Source organism: Vanellus vanellus (assembly GCF_965231255.1).
Source record: "Vanellus vanellus genome assembly, chromosome: 5".
Classification (NCBI taxonomy): Eukaryota; Metazoa; Chordata; class Aves; order Charadriiformes; family Charadriidae; genus Vanellus; species Vanellus vanellus.
Window position 1 is genome coordinate 51,672,193 of NC_138910.1, and position 24,385 is coordinate 51,696,577.

General features: G+C 44.7%; 1 protein-coding gene across 1 annotated transcript in view; it reads right to left on the bottom strand.

The window, feature by feature from the left end:
• The window catches only part of ACBD6 (acyl-CoA binding domain containing 6), an 88,116-nt gene extending 66,642 nt beyond the window's left edge, over positions 1-21,474 (bottom strand). Inside the window, exons 1-3 of the mRNA XM_082483309.1 lie at positions 21,240-21,474; positions 14,779-14,843; positions 14,154-14,250 (exon numbers count right to left, since the gene is read on the bottom strand). Coding sequence (XP_082339435.1) covers positions 14,154-14,250; positions 14,779-14,843; positions 21,240-21,437 — 360 coding nt within the window. The 5' untranslated portion in view covers positions 21,438-21,474. The remainder of the gene's footprint in view (positions 1-14,153; positions 14,251-14,778; positions 14,844-21,239) is intronic.
• Positions 21,475-24,385: the final 2,911 nt, after the last annotated feature.

Sequence of the window (24,385 nt, forward strand, 5' to 3'; positions counted from 1 at the left end):
CTGCTTTGCTGGCAACCATGTACCCTTAATGCTCTGGATTAAAATTTCTGGACCCAATTTGAGGAGCAATGATTATTAAGGAGGCAACAAGAAAACATAAACTCTCCTAAACTTTCAGATGCTCGCCCCCCTCCTCTCCCTCTGTGCCATGGCCTGGCCATCCCCCTGGGAAGGGAACTTGGGCAGACACTAATTGTATTTGACAGCAGCAATTACACGCAAGGCTGGAGATTAGAAGCTCGTTAATTGTGTGTGCCATAATTGCTGCCGTCTTTTCCTTTGCTAGTTAAGGCCAGTGCCAGGAGAGCCAAAGGGAGGAGGGTGCTCTCCACCCCAAATGCAGGTGGTCTGAAGACGAGAGCCCTTGGACAGGGAGATGTCCCCTCTCCCCCAACACCCCGGGAGGCTCCTGACCCTGTAACAATGCGGGAGGATCCTCCGGCAGATCGGCTAATGAAGCATGAAATGAGGACAAACAATGTCCTCTTCCCAAGGTATTTTCTACCTGTTTCCTTCTGACTCTACAGCTCAGCTGAAGTTCATGCTACCTGCAGCAGGGGGGAAGGTAAATATTAACTCTTCAGAGGTGATGCTACTAGAGGATTTATTTTATTTATTTTTTTTTACCATCTATAAAATTAGGTGCTTGTATTAAACACTTGAACAGGATTCATAAAATCCTCCCTTCCCCACTGAAGTGTAAGAGCTCTTGCTGCTTTTTACAGACTAGCAGAGGCCAGTTATATCCAAACAAGATAAAAATACACGTCAGCTGAGGGCAGCATCCCTGTTAGACTCTGCTGCAAAGCCACCTTTCATGAAAGGCTGCTGTACCCTCCGCACCAGCCGTATTAATGGCTGTCATAAACAGACTATTTTAATATTCCTCTCTCAACAATCCTTCTTGGCTCCCAGCAGCAGCTCAGCGAGAGTGTGCACATGACTCAGCACCTGGAGCGTTTTCAAGAGACCACTGAGGATCTGTACAATTTGAGCAAACTGTCCTATAAAAAAACGGCAGTATGCTCTGCCGGATAACGTCAGGGTTTTTGTTTGTTTGTTTGGTTGGTTTGTTTGTTTTAAATATTGCAAAGAGTTTAGTTAATATTCCATTTAAAAAAAGTTTTCTGGTTCTTTTAAATCTCATCACAGAATTTCCTCTTACAAATGTCATCTAAGACAGGGAAAATATTTTCCAGCTTACACTACAAAAATAAAACCAAACATACTATAATTAATGTCACTGTGCTGCATAGTTAAACAGTGCTGCGATCTAAAACAAGGCTTTGCAGATTACTCATTTAACCTATAACGATTTAATTAATAACTGCACCATAATCACAGATGGAAATTAGTAGTAAAGACAGTCAGGAGAGGGGAAATAAATGTAAAATGATTAACATAATTTTGAGCAAGTTTTATGCTTGCTAGTAGCTGTGATTTCATGACTCACACTTTAACATATGCATGGAATGAAATAACATGCTCAATCAAAAAACCTAATGCAGTGGCTTCCAACAGTTTTTGATTTGTGGTGTGGATTTTTTTTTTTTTAATGGAAAAACCAACATGGAGGTGGCAAACACAAGACTGACAGCAGACTCTCCTTTCCTCATCTCCTTTTTGTGGACACCCTAGTAACTTACAGACTTCCAACGTATGCAGACCAAAGGCTGAAGCGAGTGGCCTGTTAGCACCCTTCCAGCTTGAGACAGCCTGCAGAAATCAGGCGCTTTCATGAGGGGAACACGGAGCACTGCATCGTCAGTCCTGGAAGCAATCAATCACTTCTGTCACATCACCCATATGAAAATCCACAAACGCCTAGGCAGAGGCAACCAAGCTACAGATACAAACACAGCCTGTACTGTAATTGCTGAATTTTGTCAATCTAATACAAGATATTAATTTATATAGATTTACACAGCCATTTGCACGAGCAAGAAATATATTCTGAGCCAAACTGGAAATACTGAGAGGCTACATAGCTTGGGATGAAATATGTGCTCTGACGCTTGAAAACTGAAGGCAACCCTAACTTTTGAGATATAAAGAAAGGACATCAGCCCCCACCCCCAGCCTGCCTGTTGACATATTCATCCTCTACTTGCTGGAGTGACACTGGACCAAACAGCATCACTGCAGCAGCAGAGGCCAATTTTCCCATTCGCAAAAGGAACAGCTCCAAGGCTGCTTGACCAGCACCACTGAAATTTGTTTCCTCCAACAGATCTGGGTCATGAAGGCAGAGGGTGGATTTATGAGTTCTGCAGACAGAGAAAAGGCAAAATGGAGAGATCTTCGTTGGTCCCTGTCCCCACAGACTCAGGCAAGGGAAGGATCAGAGCATCCCAGCAGGAACAGGTTTCTGAAGTTGCGGTGTAACCCTTCACAGGCTCAGCCAGAAGAATGCAGCAGGATCTGGAGGCAGCTGCCTGCTGAACAGCCTTAGTGCTGTGCACTGACAATGTGTCTGAGCCTTTATATGCCTTTAGGTTTGTTAGTTCAGCTCAATACTTATAAAATGCTCTAGAAACATTTATGGAGTACTGTCTTTTCTTACAATAGGAATACTTGGGCACTATTATACCCAATTACCTAAGTACTAGACAACACTCTTTTAAAGGATAACTTTTTCCACTGTAAGAAACAAACAGCATTTACAAGACATTAGCCAATGCCTTAGCTAACATCCAAAATCTTAATCTCCAGTAATTACACTCAATACCTCCTTGATACTTTGTGTAAAGTGCAAACTAAACATAACCACTTAACCTTTTTCTAACCCAGAAAGCTGTATTTTCACTAAAGAAACAGCTTAATAGCTTATGTTATACACAAACCAATTACAGCTATTTTCTCCTAACTAAAAGCGTATGCTATTTTTAATTAACACATTCTCTCTTAAACCAGCCTTTACATAGCCATATGAAGCAGCAGGGTACAAGGACTCTTCCTGTGTCTGAATACCATCAAGTAAATATCTACAACTCCACACCTAAAAATCAAGGCATTACATACTCCTCTGTGAGATAAACCCATGATTTCTACCCAAGCTCCTGAATTTTATTTTTTTTTTTTTAACAGCCTCTGACATGGCAAGTTGAAAGTTCTGCGACAGCTTCAACTACTTTGAAAAACTGGATTTTTTAATTAGAGGTTGCACCCTTACCCATTCAAAACAGTTGTGCTGCCAGCACAGCCTGGTGGGCTGCTGGCCAAATCAGGAGCAAGAGTTTGACAAGAGGCTGCCATGAGCTCCTGAGCAAGCTGTACGTAGAGCAAGCCAAAGCCCACCTCCCAAACGCCCACCTCGTGCCACAAGCAGGAGAGACTGACCCTGCTCCTCCCACTCTCACTCACCACCTCACTTTACTACTCAGACCAAAAGGACTTGGGTCTATTAAAATCAGGCTATTCTGGGTTTCTAGGCACCCCAGGAAGATACTTGGGGTCCATGGATGTCAGGGAGGTTCCCTGCTGCTTAGAAAGTGACCTGGCCAGCAGGAAGCTAAGACTGAGCAGAGAAAGCGCCTTTTACCCTCCTGGTCCTCCCCACCTCCCCTTCCAGCTTCCTCTTTGGTTTTCCTCCCCTTTCAGACCCCATTACATCAGGCTGACGTTCAGCCTGCTCTGCTTTCTGCCTCTGCCGCAAGCTCTTAACTGCATCTCCACTGCCTGCTTCCCTCTCCTGCCTCTATACCCCTTGACATCATCATGCTTGGTTCAACACCTCTCCTCTGTCAGCCCATGCTGCAACCTCCCCAGAGCCCAATTCTGTAATGTTGCCCAGCGCTACCGAAAGCTTCATTTTCCATCTTGCTTCAGCTGGTGGAATTCCAGTACAGAAGTAAACCTAACAGGAAAGTTTTAACTGCTGGAGGAGTCACTTCTCATGCCACAACACTGCTCCTTTCTGCTTCCAGCCTCACACAGCCACTTCACAAAAACAAGCTTTTCAGTACTTTTCTTATCCACATTTTCGTTGCCAGGGAGAAGCAGCATTACTGCTGAAGTCTGCAACACATGAAAACAACTGCATGTGGCAGTTAAAACCCTTCCTTGCCTTGACAGGAACTGCCACCTCAAGGAAGAAATGGCAGAGGTTAACACCTGGTTGCATCTCAGCCACTTCAGCTTGCAGTCTGACAACAAATTCAGTCTTGCCATCTCAATTTAAGCCAAGATCTTGGGCTCTCCCTGGACGTATCAGCACCTATCAATTTTCTATCAACTCAGCCATAACAGCAACAGCCTTCAGCAGAGGATCAGCAGCAACTTAAACTTGATCTGCTGGCCCTTCTCCGATGTTGAGATGCTCTCTCAGCTATGACAGCACTTGCTCAAGTGACATTTTAAGACCTCAGAACTCAGCTGTGTCCCATGCCTCCAAACCCACAGCTGCAGGATCACAGAATAATCAGGTGCTGTGGGACTGCTACCTGTGCATTACAGTCACACAGCAAAACCTGTTACTTCTGGACATCTATTAAGAAGGAAAGAAAAAAGCAATTATGTCCCGACTACACAGAAAGCTACACTGTAAAGTAACCTGCCTCATGCTGTTACAACTTGTCATTATTGAATGCCAGGAGTTTGACTTCTTTTATATATATAAACATTTATTTCATTTTTTTTCCAGTTGCCTCTGGTATATCTGGCTAGCATGCAGTGTCTTAATCCACCAGTAAGCCAGGAATCATGATGCCAGGATGCTACATGCATCACTATGCTGCAGCAGCACACACAGCATCAGCAAGGCAGAGCTATGCCTCTAATTATTCTTTTTTTCTGAATACATTCCAGGTAGTAAAAGATATTTCTTTTGAATTAGTGCAAGATGATGAAAATTAATTCACTGACATATTCAAAAGGAAAAATATTTCATCTTCACTTAAATGTTTAGCCAAAATCACTGCATTGGTAGCCAAAAGTGACAAGCCCCCCAGTTTCTTGCTTGCAATTCCAGAAAACAAGTACTGTTACATTCTCAAATAGCTGCAAGAGAATATGTTATGTTGCCCACAGTACACTAACAACATAGTGCATCAGCACTGCTGGATCTGAGCTGGAACAATAGGGGCTAACATCGTTACAAGCAAAAGTTAGCCTTGCAGGGGTAGCAAGATTGTATATTTACCATACAGAATGTTTTTAGCAAGATCAGGCAGCTTAAAATGAGAGAGAAGAGGTATAAATCCCTGTCAGAATAATTCTTTACTTTGAAGAAGTTTAGGAATATAGAAACGTGGGTAACCTCTGTACAGGATTCCAGTGCAGCTTTCAGTATGCAACTGTTTGCATTGCTGGTTTGCTTTCTAAATTTCAACCTTTCTAAAATACAGGCTTGCAGCTTGGCACCGTTGTATTTCAATCAATCGCTTGAATGAGGATTGCAATGTCATAAATAAAAGAAGCTAAGACCATAAATTTCTGCGGAGATGTAAAATCAAAGAGAACAATCCAATAGACTCCCAGGGGGTGGGAGGCTGACACATATTCCAGCTGTTTATATTTCGACTATGAGACACTTGTTCATTTTAACTTTTCACTTATGCACAGCTTGCCAGAACCACAATTCCAAAACCACTGAAAATCTCACTCTGGATCTGGCATTTTGTTTTGTGCTTTACAATAAGATGCAGCTGCAGAGGAGAAACAGCCCTATAATTTATCAGGCTTGTCTACAGGCAAAATCCCAGACCACTACAGCTGACAGTCCCACCAGCACAGCACCCCAACGCCTGGCATGTGTGTTACTTGCTAGAACAAAGCATCCTCAGGACATCTCTGATAACTCCATCCTCGGGGCATGGGTTAATGCTAAACAGCTGCCAACTCCCATCTATGCTGTTACTGGTACGAACAGAAGTTACGCATACTATTTTATTAATCCGCTTTCTCACTTAAACAACAGCCAAGGAATGGCAGTGTTATCTTCACAGTACTGAGCGAGGACTTGCACTGCCCATGAGCCTGTGCTGCTTTTAAAAACAGTAAGTATAAATAGGAAACTGAATTTGATTTGCTCCTCAGGCTGTAACAGCCTACATGACAAAGCAGGTAGGCGACACACTACCCCCTACTTGGTGCGCCAGTATTGAGTTTTCTTGCACGGAATAAAATTGATAAACAGTTAAGTGTGCAAAGACAGGGACAGAAAGGTAGCAAATAACCTGTGGACAGCTTTGTTTACGAGTAGGACCTATATCAAGTACTTAAAGCATCAGCACACTTTCCTCGTGAGGAGGTATAGAGAAATTTAGTTCATGTTTGTAGTCTGATATTTTACTGTCTTACACAACAGGAACAAGAAAACATCCTCTTGCTAATAAGAAAAATTCATTCTGAAAGCATTCTCCAACAGCAAAAGACTCAAGTCCTAACTCAAGCAGCTAATAAACTGCCATTTTTCCAACTTAGATAAAATAAGGTGGATCACACTGCCTGTAGTCTTGCTTATATGAGTAAGGTGTACAGAAACTGTGAGCTTTTGTTAGCCGTGGACGGCACAGATCCCCTCCCAGAGGAAGACTGCATCTACCACTAACTCCGCTTGCGTGCTACACTGTCCCTCACACAGCTGGCAAAAGGCAGCAGGGCAGAAGAATCCATCTGTGTTAAGATCTAACCCCTCTCAAGACGTATATCAAACCCCAAGGTGGTTCACAAAAAACCCCAACTCTGCAGTTTGCAAGGCTGCCTAAACCAGAGGACACTGCAGTCTTACATGCCCCAAAGCCAGAAGCCTGGGGTGGATAATTTTTTTGATTTTGTTCTTGGTTTTGTTCTTCATTTCTAGTGCTTCCTTTTCTGTTAAAAGAATAAAACAATACAGGTTTTGTTTGTTTGTTTTGTTCTTTTTTTTTTTTTTTTTAAAGTGGAAAAGCCCGGTTATAGTTTATTAATTATTTCAGTGATTTGCTTCTTCCAATGCGGTCATCCATTGAAATAAGAACTTTCAAAATACATATAGCAAACAGTGCAGTTTGTTTTCTGCATTTTGTTACAATTTTTATTCTTAAGTGCAATTATTAATGTTTGGGTAAAAACAAGCAAAAAGTCAAACATGAAATTCATTAAGGGTGAACACAAGGATCTATAAAAACCCAGAAAGAAACATGAGCGGTGAAGAGCAAAAGAGCCTGGCAGCACTGCTGCATAGCTCCTGGGAACACAGGAGGCTTCTCTCCCCAGCATGCTGCATTAGCACCGCACAGGAAGGCAAGCTTTAAGGAGCACAGCCATAATTCGATTAGTCCCCACTTTACACGATGCAATTAAATTGCTTTTATACTACAAAAGAAATAAAGTCACTATTTTCAAAGTTTTTGACCTCACAGTACAGCAAGCCATAAATTGAGACATTTACCCAAAGTGCACAGCAGGTATGTGAACCCACTGCTGCTCATGACAGGCAGAGACCCAAACAGGTCTTTTCCCTCCTGCTCTTCCCATCCCCCTTGTAATCCTGCCCACACCACTATGCTGCTTTTTTCCTAACCACAAACGGTGGCTGCCTGGACAGATTATCAAGGGAGACATCTGTTTGACTGCTAGACAAAACAGGAAAACATGATGGGTGCACTCATTTTGCTTACAGACCATTTTTTTCTAACACATTTCTTAATTTCCAGAAGAAATTCCATCAGCCTGCAGTACTAACCAAGAAATCCACAGACTTCAGCCCGAAACTACAGTATGATTTACCATTTGCTATTGTAATTCTTAGAAGTTAACAAACATAAAACTTGTAAACTGCAGCAGAGCAAAGCTGCTTGCTCCAGACATGAACAGGCCAAATTTGAGCAATGAGGCCAAATTTAAGAAAAAATCAGGTTTGGATTTCCAAATGCCTGTTTTAACATCATTGGACACAAACTTTGTATTTGAGTCACTACAGAAATTTCAAGTTGCCTTGGAGATCCTACTTAAATACAAGAGGCTTATCAATTTAAAATCAATCATTAAAATATTTCAGTAACGTCAGGTGCAACCTACAAGAAGCATACATACCAGCTCAGCTCCTCTGCAAATCAGGAAATTGTTTTTCCTGCTTTTCACTGGATCCTTGAATTACAAATTCAGTTTTCCACATTTTAGTTTCAGCTTGCTTGTTGCACTTAAAATACGAAAGAGAAAGGTTATTTCAAGAGAAAGAAGGGGGGATGGGGTCCAGCCCTGTGCTCAGGGTAACTGGTCACCCACCTTATCAAATATTGCCCCCTGCAGTACTTCCTGCAAAAACACCCACTGGCCACTGGACAAATCGATTTGCTTTATTCCTGCAGGTTTTCCAGCTTACTGGACTGCTCTGAGCCGGCAGCAATAGTGCATTTGCTCTTTTATTCACTCTGAAGTTTCTCTTCTTTTTCATGAGACTGACTGTCTATTCCCCAGGGGTCCTCTCCTGGCTGCTCCAAATTCTGTGACTCAGTGCAACCACACCATCACAGCAATAGAGGTATTTCTCTCTTATTGACTCGCTGGTCCAGAACATAGAGAAATAAATCTTCCTCCACTCAAACAAGGCACAGAACAGTAGCTGAAAAAACAGAGGTAGCTTTGTACCCTGCAAATGTCAGCACTGGAATTTCAAACCTTTGAGAGCTTAAAAAGATGTTTGGTGAATGTCTGTCTATTTTCTTGGAACTCAAGCTCTCTTCCCACTTTGCCTTAGACATGTCTCTGCTCTCCAGATTCCTAATATGCAACTTTCCTCATTACACAGACAAGTCAAACAAGTTAAAAGGCCATTTTTTTTTTAATATAGAAATAGAAAATCATTAAGTCCTCCTGTGAGTTTCAGCAGTCAAAGCAAATAGAAAGGCGGCCTCTAAACATTTGGAGAAGGATGCCACTGAAGTTAGTAGTGTGACAAGCTGTTGAGATTGGAACTGGTAAATGTGCAATATAAGAAATAGGAAAAGGAAATATTTAGAATCAAGAGATGCCAAAACTGCAATCAGCAAATGGAAGGCTAAAACTGATGAGCAAATCTGGATGCTTTTTTTATTATTTATTTTTATTGTTTAATCTGTGCCATATAACCGTCTTGTTACAAGAAACAATCAATAACAGCTCCCAACCACCCCACTGCAGTGTCATGTACACACCTCCACCCACTTCCCCTGCAATATGAACTCAGTTGAAGAGATGTGTACAAAGCTGCTGAGCAAAAGAGGTGCTGTCCCACTCCCGCCTCTGGATGGTCAGTGCCTGTGAACACAAACTCCCATGTCAATCTGAGGTTTGAAAAATCTGGATGCTTAAAGCCAACGGGGATTTGTGACATCAAATACATGACAGACAGTAGAATTTTAGAGCTGGGGGGGGTGGGGGGTGGGGTGGAAATATAGCCACTAAGAATGTCACAAAAACTGCAAGTACTAGAAGTGCCCAATTATATAGTAGAGAGACAGTGATGTACAGCAGAATAAAGTTATTGCATAAAGATGCAAGACAACCAGCTCGTGAAGGGGAACCTCCCTAAATCACCAAATCCACTGCCGAGACCACAGTATAGCACCACAACAGCAGGTACTGCAGATCCACAGCCTGAGAGAGGGCTCAGAGGCAGGAGCACACGTAGGCAATAAGCTGCAGGTGGATGGCAGGGAGAGCAGATAAGTATCATTGCAAAACTCACACACACATCAGCAAAAGCCACCAAAACCAAAATGTCATTTGCTGCCAGTAAAGCAGGAGGACAACAGGTAAACATATAAGAAGCAACGCAGCCAGTACACATATACGTCTCTAAAGCACCCAAAGCAGTGAGATGTGTGGACGGCATGAAACATTTCTGTTTAAGGATAGAGAACCCAAAAGAATTGCTTCATAAATTATTCTCTGTTCTGGAGGAAGAGTGAATAGACTTGAAGGACAGGTGATGTCTCTGAAATATGCAAATAGAGCTGAGCTGGTCCAAGCAATTACCTTTCCACTGCCTGGAACTTCAGACTGAAAGGAATGACTCACAAGAAAGAACAAGAAACAAAAGATGCGCTAAAAGGTAGAAGATGACGAAAGAAGACTGCATCAAAAGGAGAATGGAGACAAGCATGGAAAAGTATAGTCCTGACCTCCTACTAAGAGCTCTTCTTGGGAAGAGGAACAAAGCCACCTACGACACAAAACACAGTAAAATCATGCCAACACAGTAAGACGTAACTGCAAAGCATCCAGAAAGGCAATTGTGATTGTTGGTTCTAGGCTTCTGGGTTTAAGATAAATACAGCAAGGAGATTCCTGTATCTTCATGAATGTACAGACAACGGATCTCTCCTCAATATCCTTTAGGTTATCTGCTATTTTAAAGATTTCCTAGAAAAAAAAATGCTGAAAATAAACGCAGTATGATCATTTCTTTCCAGGTTTTAGACAAAGCTCTGAAATAAAAGATTACGCATGACTCTCAGACAACCTGCTAGCAGCAAGGGTGAAGAAGAAACTAAAACACATTGGAAACAGCCATGAAGACGAGCCAACAGATGTGCCTCTACTGTCAAAAGTGGCACACTAGCCTCACAGAGCAGCCAGCAGCTGTGCCACTGCCTCTCCACACTCAGTTGTCTCCCAATAAGGTGCGCGTACTCCATACTCCATGGGAGGACTAGGAAGCAGCTGGTGAGATTTTGGCTGCTACCGGTGTTCTCATTGCTTCTCAACACAAATTCAGGGTGCTCCTACTACATCAGAATGCTTTTACTTTTTTTTTTTCCCATCCAAAACAAGCAGAGATTACTAAATTATAGCAGTTACAGTCTGATGCTGAAAATATACTAATACAGGAACTGCAAAGTCAATATGAAAGAATGAATCAATGAAGAATCAAGAAAAAGGAATGAAGAAGTGGATCTATTTGGACTGCATAAGAAATAATAAATAGAATGGAATTAAATGCAGTAAGAAAAATATTGACAGCCTGAAAGCTGCAGAACAGCAGCAATTCTGCTGGGAAAAAATGAACCTATGAAAAAGATAAGGTGTTTCTAAGTGTTAAAGCTTAGATATTTAGTACTAAAGGATTAAGATATTAAAACCCCTTTGCAAACACAATGAAACAGGAGACTGAGGAGAATTTAAGATAACATACAAGAACAACTTTAAGGGGCGAAATGAACTGTTGAAGAAAAAATGTTGGTAATATTGAGAAAGCTTTACAATAGCAAATTAATGAACCCACACAAAGAGAAATTCAACACCCTTGTACTGTAATTACTATTTATGATTCATAATGATCTGAAAGCCGAACTTTTCCAATCTGTACCAAGCATATCATACTGCTTTTAGCCAAATACTGGGAGTATTTCATTCATGTTCTAGTGAACGTAAGAAAAATCCAAAGGAACCCAGGCAGATGAGCATGTAAAGGAGACACAATGACAGTGATGAAGCACCTTGTAATGCACCCACAGATCTTTTCTATAAATCCAATTTGAAATTTGAAGACTAAAATAGCTATTTTATCTCCATCCCCTGACACATGCATCTTCATCATTTTAAAGAACAGAGCTCCCTCTCGTGGCTCCAGAAGGTGGATTTGGAAGGTGGAAATAAAACCCAAGAAGTACAGAGCAACGAGACAGATCAGAGCTAGAGGACTCCTGATAGCATTTTGGTCATATGAAAGGGAAATTAAAAGGAAGATGTAGCAGGAAGGACAGGTAACATTTTAAAGAAAGCAGTGTCACCTGGCTTTTAATGCTAGTTTTTAAATTACATTCTCTACTAATGTAACTTTCACTGCTAGGCCTTTCTGCATCCGAGCATATTCCTTCAATGTAAACTGCTGAGATCTCTTAACAAGTTCCTAGCTCAGTCATAGGCAAGGCATAGGAAAAGGAAAGAGTCATGACAAGAAATGTGGCAGCTGGGCAGCGGGGTGCAGAGACAGTAAAACAGATAACACCCTACAAATTCTCCTCAGCATTATAGCTCCGTGCACTGAGACCACACAGAGGGAAAAAAAATAAAACAATTGGCTTCAAAAAGCCAAGAAATATATGCATAGTTACATGAGTGAGAGAAAAACGTCTATTGCAACACTGCAACAAAAGCACCTGAAAAAAGGAAAATCACATTTCTTTAAACCACTCTGACAACTCGGCCCTGCCGTCTTCACAGAAACTTCTGTTCAAGCTCCAGCATTGCTCTCCTGCAAGCCTACAGTTCTTGCATCAACTATTCAAAAAGGGAGGACGGAGCAACACATGAATGAGCAAACACATTGGCACAACAGCATTACCCAGCACAGTCTAGTTTCTGCTGAGTCCTGGGGACAGGCTTATGCAAGGACAGCAATGGGAAGAAATACGCTTACATGCATTCATTCCTCACCTTAGAGGAAGAGGGGAGGAGCAGTGCTGCAAACCATTTTTTGTTTACTATATGGCATCTTTAACTTTTTTACAAAAAAAACCAAAAAACGAACAGATTATTCCACTTGCCTAGCTGACACCTTTGTAACCTGAAGGTCACACCTGTGGCAATAAGTATTTATCTGAGGCAAGAAAGCGAAAGGAGTACCCAAAGCTAAGCTTGTCACCATGCATAAGAAGTCTTTTCATGAACAGAAGCTCTACCCATAAAAAAAATCAGGAAAGAGTTGGGTGGGGTTTGGTTTTTTGTTTTGTTTTGTTTGTTTGGGTTTTTGTTTTTTTTTTTAATTGTTTAATGCATATTCATATAAAAATCACAGAATGGTTAGAGTTGGAAGGCACCTTAAAGATCATCTAGTTCCAACCTGCTGCCATGGGCAGGGACACGTTCCACTAGACCAGATTGCTCAATCCCCCATCCAGCTTGGCCTTGAACACTTCCAGGGATGGGGCATACACATCCACTGGGCAACCTGTGCCGGTGTCTCACCACCCTCACAGTAAAGAATTTCTTCCTAATAGCTAATCTACACCTACCCTCTCCCAGTTTACCCCTCATCCTATCACTACACTCTCTGATAAAGGGTCCCTCCCCATCTTTCCTGTAGAACCCCCTTTAGGTACTGGAAGGCTGCTATAAGGTCTCACTTTACACTGCTAGACACTTTCTTTACTCAGGATAGTACATGGATTCATTTTAAATTATTTTATTTCTGTATGAGAATTTTAGATTGGACAAGAATTTACACAGCATGCAGTTAGATTGTGCTAACTGCACTTCACAGCATATTGCTAAGTGCACTGTACAGCATATAAAAGTATTTTCCCCAAGGGTATTAAACAGGGTTTCCTCTAAATGACAATATTTCTCTGCTGTAAAAACAGGATCAACACCATGAAACGTGAAGTAGTGAAGAAAAAACAATTACTCTTAAGTCTCCAGGACAGCGCCAGAAGAGAAATGAGAATCACATTTTTGATTCGTAGGTTTGTGCTCACACAGGACTTTGCTTCCAAAGCACAGAATCAAAAATGAATCAGTTTCCTACTGTGAAAAGAAATTACCATGCCTTCAGCATTTTGCTATTAGTAAAATATCTCCACTCTATCTCCAATCAAAGGGAATACTTTTTCTGAAGAGCACTCCTCTTTAAAAATTGTATAAAAATCATTCTATAAACAGGGAGATAGCCTTAAATATTCAATCAAGTAATAAACCTGGTAGATGAAGGACAGATTAATTAAAATGACAGTACAGTCCCCCTATAAGACACACATACAGGACTTACAAATACACTTGTTATGTTGGAGTACCTAATCATAATCAGATTTGGTAATTTGCTGCATCGAAACAAAAAGGAAACATTTTTAGAATTGATCATTCAGTTCATGTCACTTTCATGGAGATTACTTTGTATTGATCAACATTTAAATAGTAGTTGAAAAGAGAAAGACAAGAAAAGGATAAAAAGTATCTTTACATGCTAAATACAGCATGAACCAATAAAAGCAAAATAAATTAGATCACTATAGCCAAACGAACCCCGTGCATGCGCTCACTGTAATGAAGATAATTATGAATGAAAGAGATGGTTCTTCATGTTTCAGTCATAACAAAAGGAGAGTTTTTAAAATTAGTTTAGACTTTAACCTGCTCAAAATGAAGCTTGCCATGCAGCAATTAACATCCGTGTGAAGCTGAAGTGTCGTAATATTTACAAAGACACAAATGCTGGTTTGTTTTCTGAACAATATTTTCATGTTTCGTACCTGTGGATTCCAACTGGGGTCCAGTTTTTTCACTGTAGCAACATACTCCTGCATAGCTTGATGAGGGCTGATGTCTCCCAGGGCTTTCCAAGCCTCCCTAGGAGAGACAGCAAAACATCAGCAAGCCACCCAGAGACAGCACAATGTGTTTTTATACTGTCATTAGTGGAACACAGTGACAAGATTTATCTAAACATATTCGGGGGTGTAAAGCCATCTTTCATTTGGTTTGAAGTGGTCGACTTTTCTCTGAAGCCATGAATGGCCACTGTCAGTGCAGGACTCTTCTGTGAAAGGATCTTTCAGGGGATTGCGATCCAGGCTGTAACATCACTTTGTGTTCACAGAGTAAAGCTGTGTGTAAACCTATAGCTATTTTCACAAAATTTCTGTTGTGCACAGGCTAATCCTGGATAAATAAGGTAAGTGTAGGAGTCTGGTATTTCATGTCTGCATCAGGCATAGCAGCAAACATTTCCCTATTAAATAAAGGATTTTAAAGCCAGTCCAGTGACAGACTCTGAGAGCTGACATCCTCTAGGTGCAGAATCTGTCAACAGATGAGACAAGATGCAACAAAAAGCAGAGCCAGAAATTGCTGGGAATTACAAGGATTTCCTCTTACCATTTCTGCTTTCCCTCAAAATCAAAGAAGCTTGGCTTGGGAGTATTACAGGTTCCAAATTTCACCTAAAGAAAAGAAATTTCCTTCCGTTAGATCAAAGCAAAGGGAAGGGGACTTGCATAAGAAAATACTGGGTTCTGATGGTTTCAGGGTAATTTTGTTGTTGTGCCAGAGGAGAGGTTTTTGAGAGAAAGAACTGACACAACTCAACCCCATTTTACCCTCATTTTGGTGCTCTCAGTTAGTAGCACCTCTGTATCCCTGTGTTTTCTTTGCGTGATGCAAGTGAAGCAATTTTGTTATGCAGCTCATTTCTTTTGCATGCATTACCTAACAGGGATAACCAGCAAGTGATTTCTCACTTAATGTTATGTTTATTACCCAGCCAAATGCCTCATTCTCCACTAGTATCAAGAAAAATACTGTTGATTAGGGTTTCTACAGAGACGATTATTCATTAAGGCTGAAATTCACCTGCTTCCGCACAAAGCTCAAGTAAACAGACTTTGCTTAATTATTTTCAAGGTCCTCTGGAAGGTAAGGGGACAAACTCAGAGCAAAGGAATGCCAAGCAGCTTCCGAATTTGCTCCGAGGCATCTGGCTGCATAGGAAGCACTGTGTGAGAGACAAGTCCAGGCCTGAGCAGAAACACCGGAGGTGAACCAGTCAGTCAGCAGCAAGCCAGAAATTAAAATGTGTGGGGAAAAATAAGAAATAACACAGGGAAGCAAGGGAACAAGCCAGAATTGGTGGATAGATATATTAAAAAAAAAATAAATCTTATAGCCAGTGTAAAACGGACTTGGTGCCAGTGGGATTCAGGCAGTTTTCCATAGGATGGTGTAATGATGGGACAAAGTCTTTCCTCTCATAGCAGGGAAGTCTAGCAGCCGTACTTCCCTCCTAAGTTAGGCCACAAAGGGGAACACAGAGGACTGACAGAGGCTATGCCTGTCCAGGACTCCAAAGGCAAAACCATGTTCCTGCGATGAGGCCAGTGTGACAATTGCCTCAAGAACAGAGCAATTAGCAGATTGAGATTTGGGTAACAGAGATATTTTGTTGAAGTCAGCTCAGGAGAATGTATAAGCAAATGCGCCTCTGTCCCTGCCTGGAAGATTCAAGGAATACTGGTCAAGATCCACCAGATCTGGCTGTTCAGTTCCCCTTTCTCATAGAAAATAAAGCCCTTTGCACACAGGAGTCACTGGTAGAATGAATCTAACCAAAATGATTATGATAGGGAATGAATTTCAACAAAACATGGGGATTTTTATTTTTTTTAAATAAAGTGCTATATATCCCACAGGGACGATAGAAAGACTGTAGGAGCCAGAAGAGAACCACAACTCCAAATGCAACAGCCCCTGCAACAGCAAAACCCTGTTAACACATGGCACAGCCCAGTGCAAAAGAAGCCCAGCACAGATGGGGTATTTAAACAGACCCCAAGGAGGGAACACAGGTATGTTCTGGAGGTGGGCAAAAGCTGCTGGCTGAACATTTTGTTAGCCAAGCAAAACTAAACTGCATTCATCAAATGTTTATGAAATATGCTCAAGTGTTCAGGCAGGTGAAGTGCTTAAATCAACTAACAATTCTTCACCTTAACAGGGTGGGGATTTTATGCCGAGGATGGAATCATTAATCAGGCTTTAAAGAGAGCATGCCCATGCTGAGAGATATTTATTAGTTACACTATGTTTTCATTTAAAGTGTTAGAGGATATGAGTGACTGTAACTGAAATTAATTTTCTGTACATCTGACTGTCTCCCAGTGAGCAATTCATTCAAATTAGAACATCTTAGCTGGCCTTTAAAACAACATATTGCATTCCATGGAGGAATAGGAGAAATAGGCTAGCAACAGTTAAATCCTATAAATCAGTCACAATTCATGTAGTCTAAATGTTTTCTCCTGTGCTCAGAGGTAGGCTGGACCACTTGTTTTAAAAAACAAAACAAGCATGGAAATAAAATGCAAACCCATTATCTGTATGGAAAACGCCCGCTTGGCAATTCTTTAGTTCAACATCAAACCTGCAAAAATTGGCCAAGTTGGATAAAAAAAAAATAATCTCATCTGTTTTAATATTAATTTTCTACTGCCGTCATCAAAACACAGCAGCAGTTTTCTCTCTTTAGATTTGGCATTCAAAGGCTGTTCCAGCGTCGGAAAAGACTGTTAGTAACATCGATAGTAATACAAATCAAGGAACAGTAGTTAAATTTCATCCATCAAGACGGCAAAAAGTGCACTTGTGCCCTGCTTGCTATTTTAAGATACATTTAAAAGGTTTGCAATGGGTTTGTTGGAAAGAAGAAAATAAAGGCTTTGGCTTCCCTCTTTTTGCTGCAAGACTCCATAATGCATCAGAAACCAACCAGGAATCCAATATGAGCAGGTACGTGAGCCTCAGAGCTGAGGAAGGGAAGTTTTAGCTAAATATGCCAGTGCAAATTCACGACAGATACTGGGGGGGTGAGTTTTGTGAAGGTTTCTGCCTGATGCTTCCCTGCAGGATCTCAAAAGCAGTTTTTCTGCATAACCAGCAGACAGACAAGAGCCCGTATTAGTCTTTCAAGTCAGAGTTTCTCATTCTGTGTCCACAAAATAATTACTGGTGGTCTCCAGGGGGCTGACTGGTCACTTGATGCTTAGACCTCCTCATTTACAGTTCATCAGCTGCATTAAAAAAAAGATGACAGCCAGAATGCATTAAATGCTTTCCTAGTATTGCTTCTGCATGCAGAGTTGCCTACAGGCATTATGAATGGTACAAAGATGACCCAGGCAGCTCCAAATGGGAAGCGTCTGCAGACGTCTCTGTTTGTGGCCAAAATGGAAATTTAGAAACTTTGGATGAAGCCTTCACCTGAGAGCTGAAGGTCACAACATTCAGAAGATTGCTCAGATAGACAGATGCTCAGAAACATGTTAGTGCTGCATACCATCCCCATACAACTTCAGCTGCTGGTCCAGACTGTGAGAAACCTTGAGATTCTCCTTTCTTACTACTCCACAACTGATTCCCCCTGCCCCTCTTTGCCCCCGGTGGTGGTGGCAAAACAGCTCTTTGATAATTTTGCAACTAATACATTTATACAGCAGGGAGTTCCAGCCAAATATTCTTACCTGATTGTAAATCTTGTAAGGTGAATCATATTTCCAGGCTCCCAATGGAGCAGTACAAGAACAGAACTCATCTCCATGGGCAGCAAGACTAAGCTCTAACTGTACCCAGGCCAAGTGAGCTGAATTTCTTTGGCAAGACAGGAATTCCTGCCTGTTCCTGCCCAAAGCTCTGTTCCATTAACCTGCCCCAACCTGTGGGAAAGCCCTGTACTCAACCAACTGAAAGTGAGGCGTAAGGAAGTACAAGCACATGTCCCAGAGACACAAAGAGGGTGATGCTGGTAACACCGACTCAGCGCCATCACACCACTCTGTGCAACAAGAAGCTGCAGGCAGAAATGCTCATATTCAGGGCAGATTTGTGGCATCATGTTCTACAATATTTGAAAGACGTCATGCAAAAATGGGATTATATTCTTGAGCCTACACTCAGAGACAGCATAAGTGCTGTTTTGCCAGTGGCACTGGGTTTCCAGCTTGCCTGCACCTCTCAGCATTTACTTAGGCACTGGCACATCCTCCTAGCAGGGCAGTTTTTTCAGTCCAATCATTTTCAGCAAGTTCTGGATTTCCTCCCCTCTCTGAATGATGACCACTACGTTGGTCGCTATTACTACATGTTCTGAATCTCAGGTTTTTTCATCCTCAACACAACAGGCAAGCCGTAGCTTCACTTCACCACTACAGACTCAAGGCACAGAAAAGTAATTTATGCAAAGCCACACAGAAAGCACGGGGAGAAACAGAAAATCAGTCCCAGTCCAGAGCCTTGCCGACTAGTCTGTTCTTCCTCCTGTTCTGGGGCAGAGTCGTAAACTCAGCAACATCTTCTAAAAACCTCACTGGAGATGACAACTAAGCAATTCCCTTATTTTCAAGTCTCTGACACATAAACAAAATCAGAGAGAAAAGTAATAAAATCCTGAAATGGCCTCCAATAAAAGGTAATAAAATTCCAGGAAAATGCCTATATACCCAAACAGTTTGAAATAAATAATATACAGTATTTTAACAGAGAGCTCAGCTGTTACTGTCACCTCTTTTATGATGGTGCTGTATCTTAAATCAAAGCCCTTAGTGACATAAAACACTAAACCAAGGAAAGACAAGGATGCCAAATCAAGGACAGTGGACAGATCTGAGTCAGCACCTTTTGTACGCTAGCAATACTACTGTCCACCAGAGTAATATATTAGCAGCCCATTATGCATACTGATACAGCTGCTATAATTAAATAGAGAAAACTTGCATTAAGTGCCCTCGTTTTGATTTAAAGCACAAAACGCTGCAAAACTCAAAGTTAGCAGAGCATAATCCTGCAGTAGCTGTGCTAGCAAACTTCTCCCTTCTCCACTGCCAGCGCTATCCTCCCAGGCACTCTGTGGATGCACAGGGATGCACCTTTCTGGACAGCACTGGGCAGCCAAAGACACAGAAACCCAGGAGCCAAGCACAGCCTGAAACCAAGGAGCACAAAGGCACTTGCTGTTGCATCCTGCTTAGCCAGGGACAAGGGGGACAGAGGAGAAGAGGACAGAAGTGCCCTGTTCCCCTCAGCTGAAGGCAACTAGAAATCTGTGCTGACACAGTGTTAATTATCAGCTTTTTCTGACTTGTATCAAAACTGTTGTGAAATAGCTTCTGGTTTAAGTAATTCTTAACATTAAACACCTTATTAGTCTTACAGAGCTAACACCAGGAAACCCTTTGGAGTCTGTTGACAATCATGAGCCGATATGCAAGTAACATCTTCCCACTTCCACCTAGGACAGCTACAAAGCATTTGCAACAGAGCAAAAAATAAGAGGTTATTTACAACAAATCTCCTGAGAATACAGACAAAAAATTAAAGAAGAGAAAATACACCCTTTCTTTTCATCTCATCCTAGACATGGTCTTGCTGTTCTTAAAAGTTCTCCTAGTATGTTTTTTCTACCCTCCTTTTTCTTAAAAAGGGAAAGAGAAACCTGGAGACCTGTTAAGCACTGGAAAAATCTGAAAACAAAACCTCACGTGACCAGTCTGCTTTTAATAAAACTAATGGTCCACAAACCACAGCCTAGGAACCATCAGCTTAGAAGATAATTAAATATTCCATTAAAAAAATGAAAGCGCTTATAAGCGGTGGTTGTAGGACAACAGTATTCCATATGGGAGGAAAATCATGGGGAAGATGTGCATACCCAGTTTCAACTATTAATCCAAAGAGGTGGGATATGGTTTTCAAGTTGAGGCAGCATCTCTTGCCACACACCTGAGTCATATTTGTACTTTTACTCTTCAGTCTTCCAGGTGTAACAATATTTACAATTTTTCTGTTTCTCCAGGTTAGGTGATTATTATAATCCTTTGCATCTTAATTGGTGGTTTTTTGTTTGTTTTATGTAACTTCGCCCACAGGAGCAGGAAAAAGTCACGTTGTATCCTATAGCTTGCTCAGTTCACAGGGTCTGAATGGGAAAAGGAGTTATGTTCAACATTCTGACTAGAACCAACAAGTTTAGTTTCCCAGTCAGCTCTAAAGCCCTCCACAGACAGATCTGCATGGGCACGTCCTTCATGTGGTGGCATAAAAGCCCAAAAGATCTAATGCTCACACCTGGGTCATTACTGCAGATCTCCAATATCTCTAACCAGGAGGTGAGCACCAGCGCTAGCCATGCTCTACAAACCATTCAATCACCTTCTCTAACGTGTTCCAGTTGCCTCATCACCCAGCACACACAGGGAGACTGGCAAACACAGGTGACAGCTGCACTTACCAGCCAAGTCACTCCGCAAAGACTCAGTGGACACTCAGACAGGCCGCCAACCCACCGGTGACCTGTCACAGAGGCCAAATCCTCCACCCCAGCACCCAACTGCAATCCACCACGCAGTCCGCTGAAGCCAAACCCGTGTCTCCGCAGCTGAGGCGGCCAGCATGGCACTCGGGCCACCCACGCTGAGCGAGGGGGAAGGTGAAGAGCAACGACGAGGGTGATGAATTCACCATGACTCTGTCCCACCAGACTTCGTCTACCTTCACCACAGGTGAAGCCAGAGGCACCGAACTTCATGCTGGACCAAAAGCTCCCCACAACCCCCTATCTCGCAACCACTGACACAACTTTTCCCACTTGGCATCGCCATGTTTTGTGCGGCGGCCACCCAGGCCCTTGGCCGGCGGCCCCGGGAGTCCCAGGCCCGGCCACTCGGCTACCGGGCCGGCTCCCGCCCCGCTCCTTCGCCCGGGCCTCAGGCCCCGCCCGCAGGCAGGCGCTGGCCGCGGGATGGCCGGGCTCAGCCTGTGGGTCGGGCCGGGCCGCCCCGGTCCCGCCTCACCTGTTTGTAGCGGGCGTACAGGTAGAGCAGCTGCTCCTTGCTGGCGGTGGGCAGCAGGGCCGGCAGCCGCTCGGCCGCCTGCTCGAAGAGTGCGGCCAAGTCGCGGTCCAGCACCGCCGCCGTCCCCGTCTCCTCAGAGCCCGAGCTCGCCTCGCCACCGCTCCCGGCCCCCGCCACCACCAGCGGGGGCGACGCCATGGCGGCCCGCCGCCCGCCCAAGGTCCGTCGGAGCGCCGGTCCCCCTCACGCCTCGGTACGCGCGGCCGGGCTGCCCGGCGGGAAACGCGGGCTGTGTCCGAGAGTTCCGGGGCAGCCGCTGGTCCAAGAGCGACGTGTCAGCGAGCAGGAAACACATCCCCTTAACCTCGCCTTTAGAACTCCCCGCCCGCGGCTCTTGCTGGCGGTGATTAAACAGAAACAGCCGACGAGGGAGTTGCCCGCACCCTCAAACTTTTGGTAACCTTTGCCAAAAGTGACACACACCACACCCCCCACTCCGAGCCCCCAGCGTCCCCCAAACCCCCCTTTGCCCTTGGCTGGGACCCCCGAGGTCCTGTCCCGGGGGCCTGTGCCACCGCTCCCGCGGCTGCCGGGCCGGTGAGGAGGGCGGGGGGGGGGACGGGACACGGACGGAACCCGCCGCCTTCCCGCTGCCGCTGGAGGGCACTCGTAGGCCGCCCGCGGTTCCGGTCCGGGCGGGCGCGGGGAGGTGAGGGGAGAGTCCCCCGGCCCTCGGTGGCGGCCAGGGAACGGACGGCGGGTGCCGGATGGCAGCCAGCATCCTCCTGGGATGCGGGTGCAGGGTACCCGGTGGTAGCCCTGCCTGCCCTGCCCGCCGCCCCGGGGGTCCCGGCCGGGCGTCATCCCAAAAGTTGTTTATATTTAGCCCGGTATCTGCTTCGGGAGGAAAGTCCCTCCCCCCCCCCCCGCCCTGGCACAGCTGTCAAGTCCATCTCCCTCCTCCACCCCCGGGCTCAGCAAATGGCAGCCCTGAGTCCCCTGGGGAAACCTTGGCCACCCCGGCAGCGCCCCGACCCACTCGCCTCGGACGGGGCACGCTGCTCCCCCCGGCCGGCTGCGTCGTACCAGGGGGCTGCCCCACAGCCTGGCCCCGTCTGATGGGTTGGCACACTGAGGCAAAGAGGGGCAAGCATCAAGCCTGGGTTTTGCACCGGAGTTTTGGAGGTCCCCATCTTGCACTGGTTGTTGGATGAGCTCTCATTCCCCTGGGCGTGAAGATGAGGGTGAAGGTGCAAAGTCCCGCGTCTGGGTCAAGGCAATCCCAAGCACAGATACAGGCAGGGCAGAGGATGGATTGAGAGCAGGCCTGGGGAGAAGGACTTAGGGGTGTTGGTGGATGAGAAGTTCAACATGAGCTGGCAACATGCGCTCACAGCCCAGCAAGTCAACTATATCGTGGGCTGCATCAGAAGCAGCGTGGCCAGCAGGTCAAAGGAGGTGATTCTGCCCCCCTACACCACTCTTGTGAAACCGCACCTGGAGTACTGCGTCCAGCTCTTGGGCCTCCAACATAAGAAAGACATGGACCTGTTGGAGCGGGTCCAGAGGAAGGCCACAAAGATGATCAGAGGGCTGGAGCACTTATCCTGTGAAGACAGGCTGAGAGAGTTGGGGTTGTTCAGCCTGGAGAAGAGAAGAGTCCGGGGAGACTTTAGGGCAGATTTCCAGTATCTGAAGGGGGCCTACAAGAAGGCTGGAGAGGGACTTTTTACAAGGGCATGTAGTGATTGGACGAGGGGTAATGGCTTCAAACTGGAAGAGGGTAAATATAGATTAAGTATCAGGAAGATATTTTTCTCTCTGAGGGTGGTGAGACACCGGCACAGGTTGCCCTGAGAAGTTGTGGATGCCCTATCCCTGGAGGTGTTCAGAGCCAGACTGGACAGGGCTTTGAGCAGCCTGGTCTGGTGGAAGGTGACTTGCCCATGGCAGGGGGGGTGGAACTAGATGATCTTTCCAACATAATGTTCTTTCCAACATAAACCATTCTATGATTCCATGATCCCACACATGACGCGGTCCATCCGCATGGATGCTTGTGATCTCCTGGCCACATCCCAGACAGTACCGACTCATTCTCACAGCCTGTGAGCAATGCACACACCCATCTTTCCAGCCTGGGACTTGCAGGGGGAAATGCAGGAGTTGTGGAAAAAAGACCTTCCATCAGAGCCAGAAATAAGCTGGCTTTTATTCTCTTACTCCCTTCACAGCCCCTTCCCTGCCTTGTTGGGTCAGAGAAGTTTTACTTAGGGTGAAAAAGCCCAAACACAGCCAGGGCAGCAAGCTGGAGCATCACTGGAGCCCCTGGAGATGGCCCTGCAGGGCCACCACTGCTCTCCTACTGGGCCAACAAGCCATGGCAATGTCCCTGTCCCTGGGCTGTATGCACAAGAAGGGGGTCAGGGTCCAACTTGTGGGAGCATAGTCACCCTGGATCAGCCCTGCACAGGGTGGGAGGGGACCCCTGCATCCCAGCCCGTGTGAGAGGGGCAGTGGGGCCCTAGTCTCTGCTCAGTACGGGAGCGGAGGTGGGCTCGGCTGTGCTGGAGCCAGGAGCATGCCCATCCTGACTGAGGCCACCTGCCGAGGAGACGAAGTGTGCCCTGTGAGTGTATCTGCAGCCCCCACGGCCTCCTTGCCGGCGCAGGGGGGACAAAACCCCGTCTCGAACCAGGAGCAGGGGGAAAGACAGAAACAGCTTGGCTCTGCCACTTGCAAACAAAAAATAATAACTCCTCACCAGTGTGTGATTAACACCCAGCTTCATAAACAGACCGCAATATTTACAGCGAACTCGTCCTCCCCGCTGCTCTCCATCGGAAGCCGATCGGCTCCATCCAGCTGGCTGCATCTCCCCGACCAGCCCCGCTCGCCATGGGGAAGCATCGCCTGGTCCGAGCCTGCCGGCGTTCAGTGAGGGACAGGCGCAGGGGCAGGCTGGCAGGATGAAACCCTCCCTGAACATCTTGGAAAAAGTACTTGCAGCAAATTAACCGAAGCGCACAGCCTCCGCACGCTCTCCGGCTCGTCTCCATGGTGAGAGAGGCCTCGCTACCTTGCTGGGTTCCTTCGCTAGAGCACTTACGGCTCCTACTAGATCTCTCTTACTTTTTCCTTGTCTT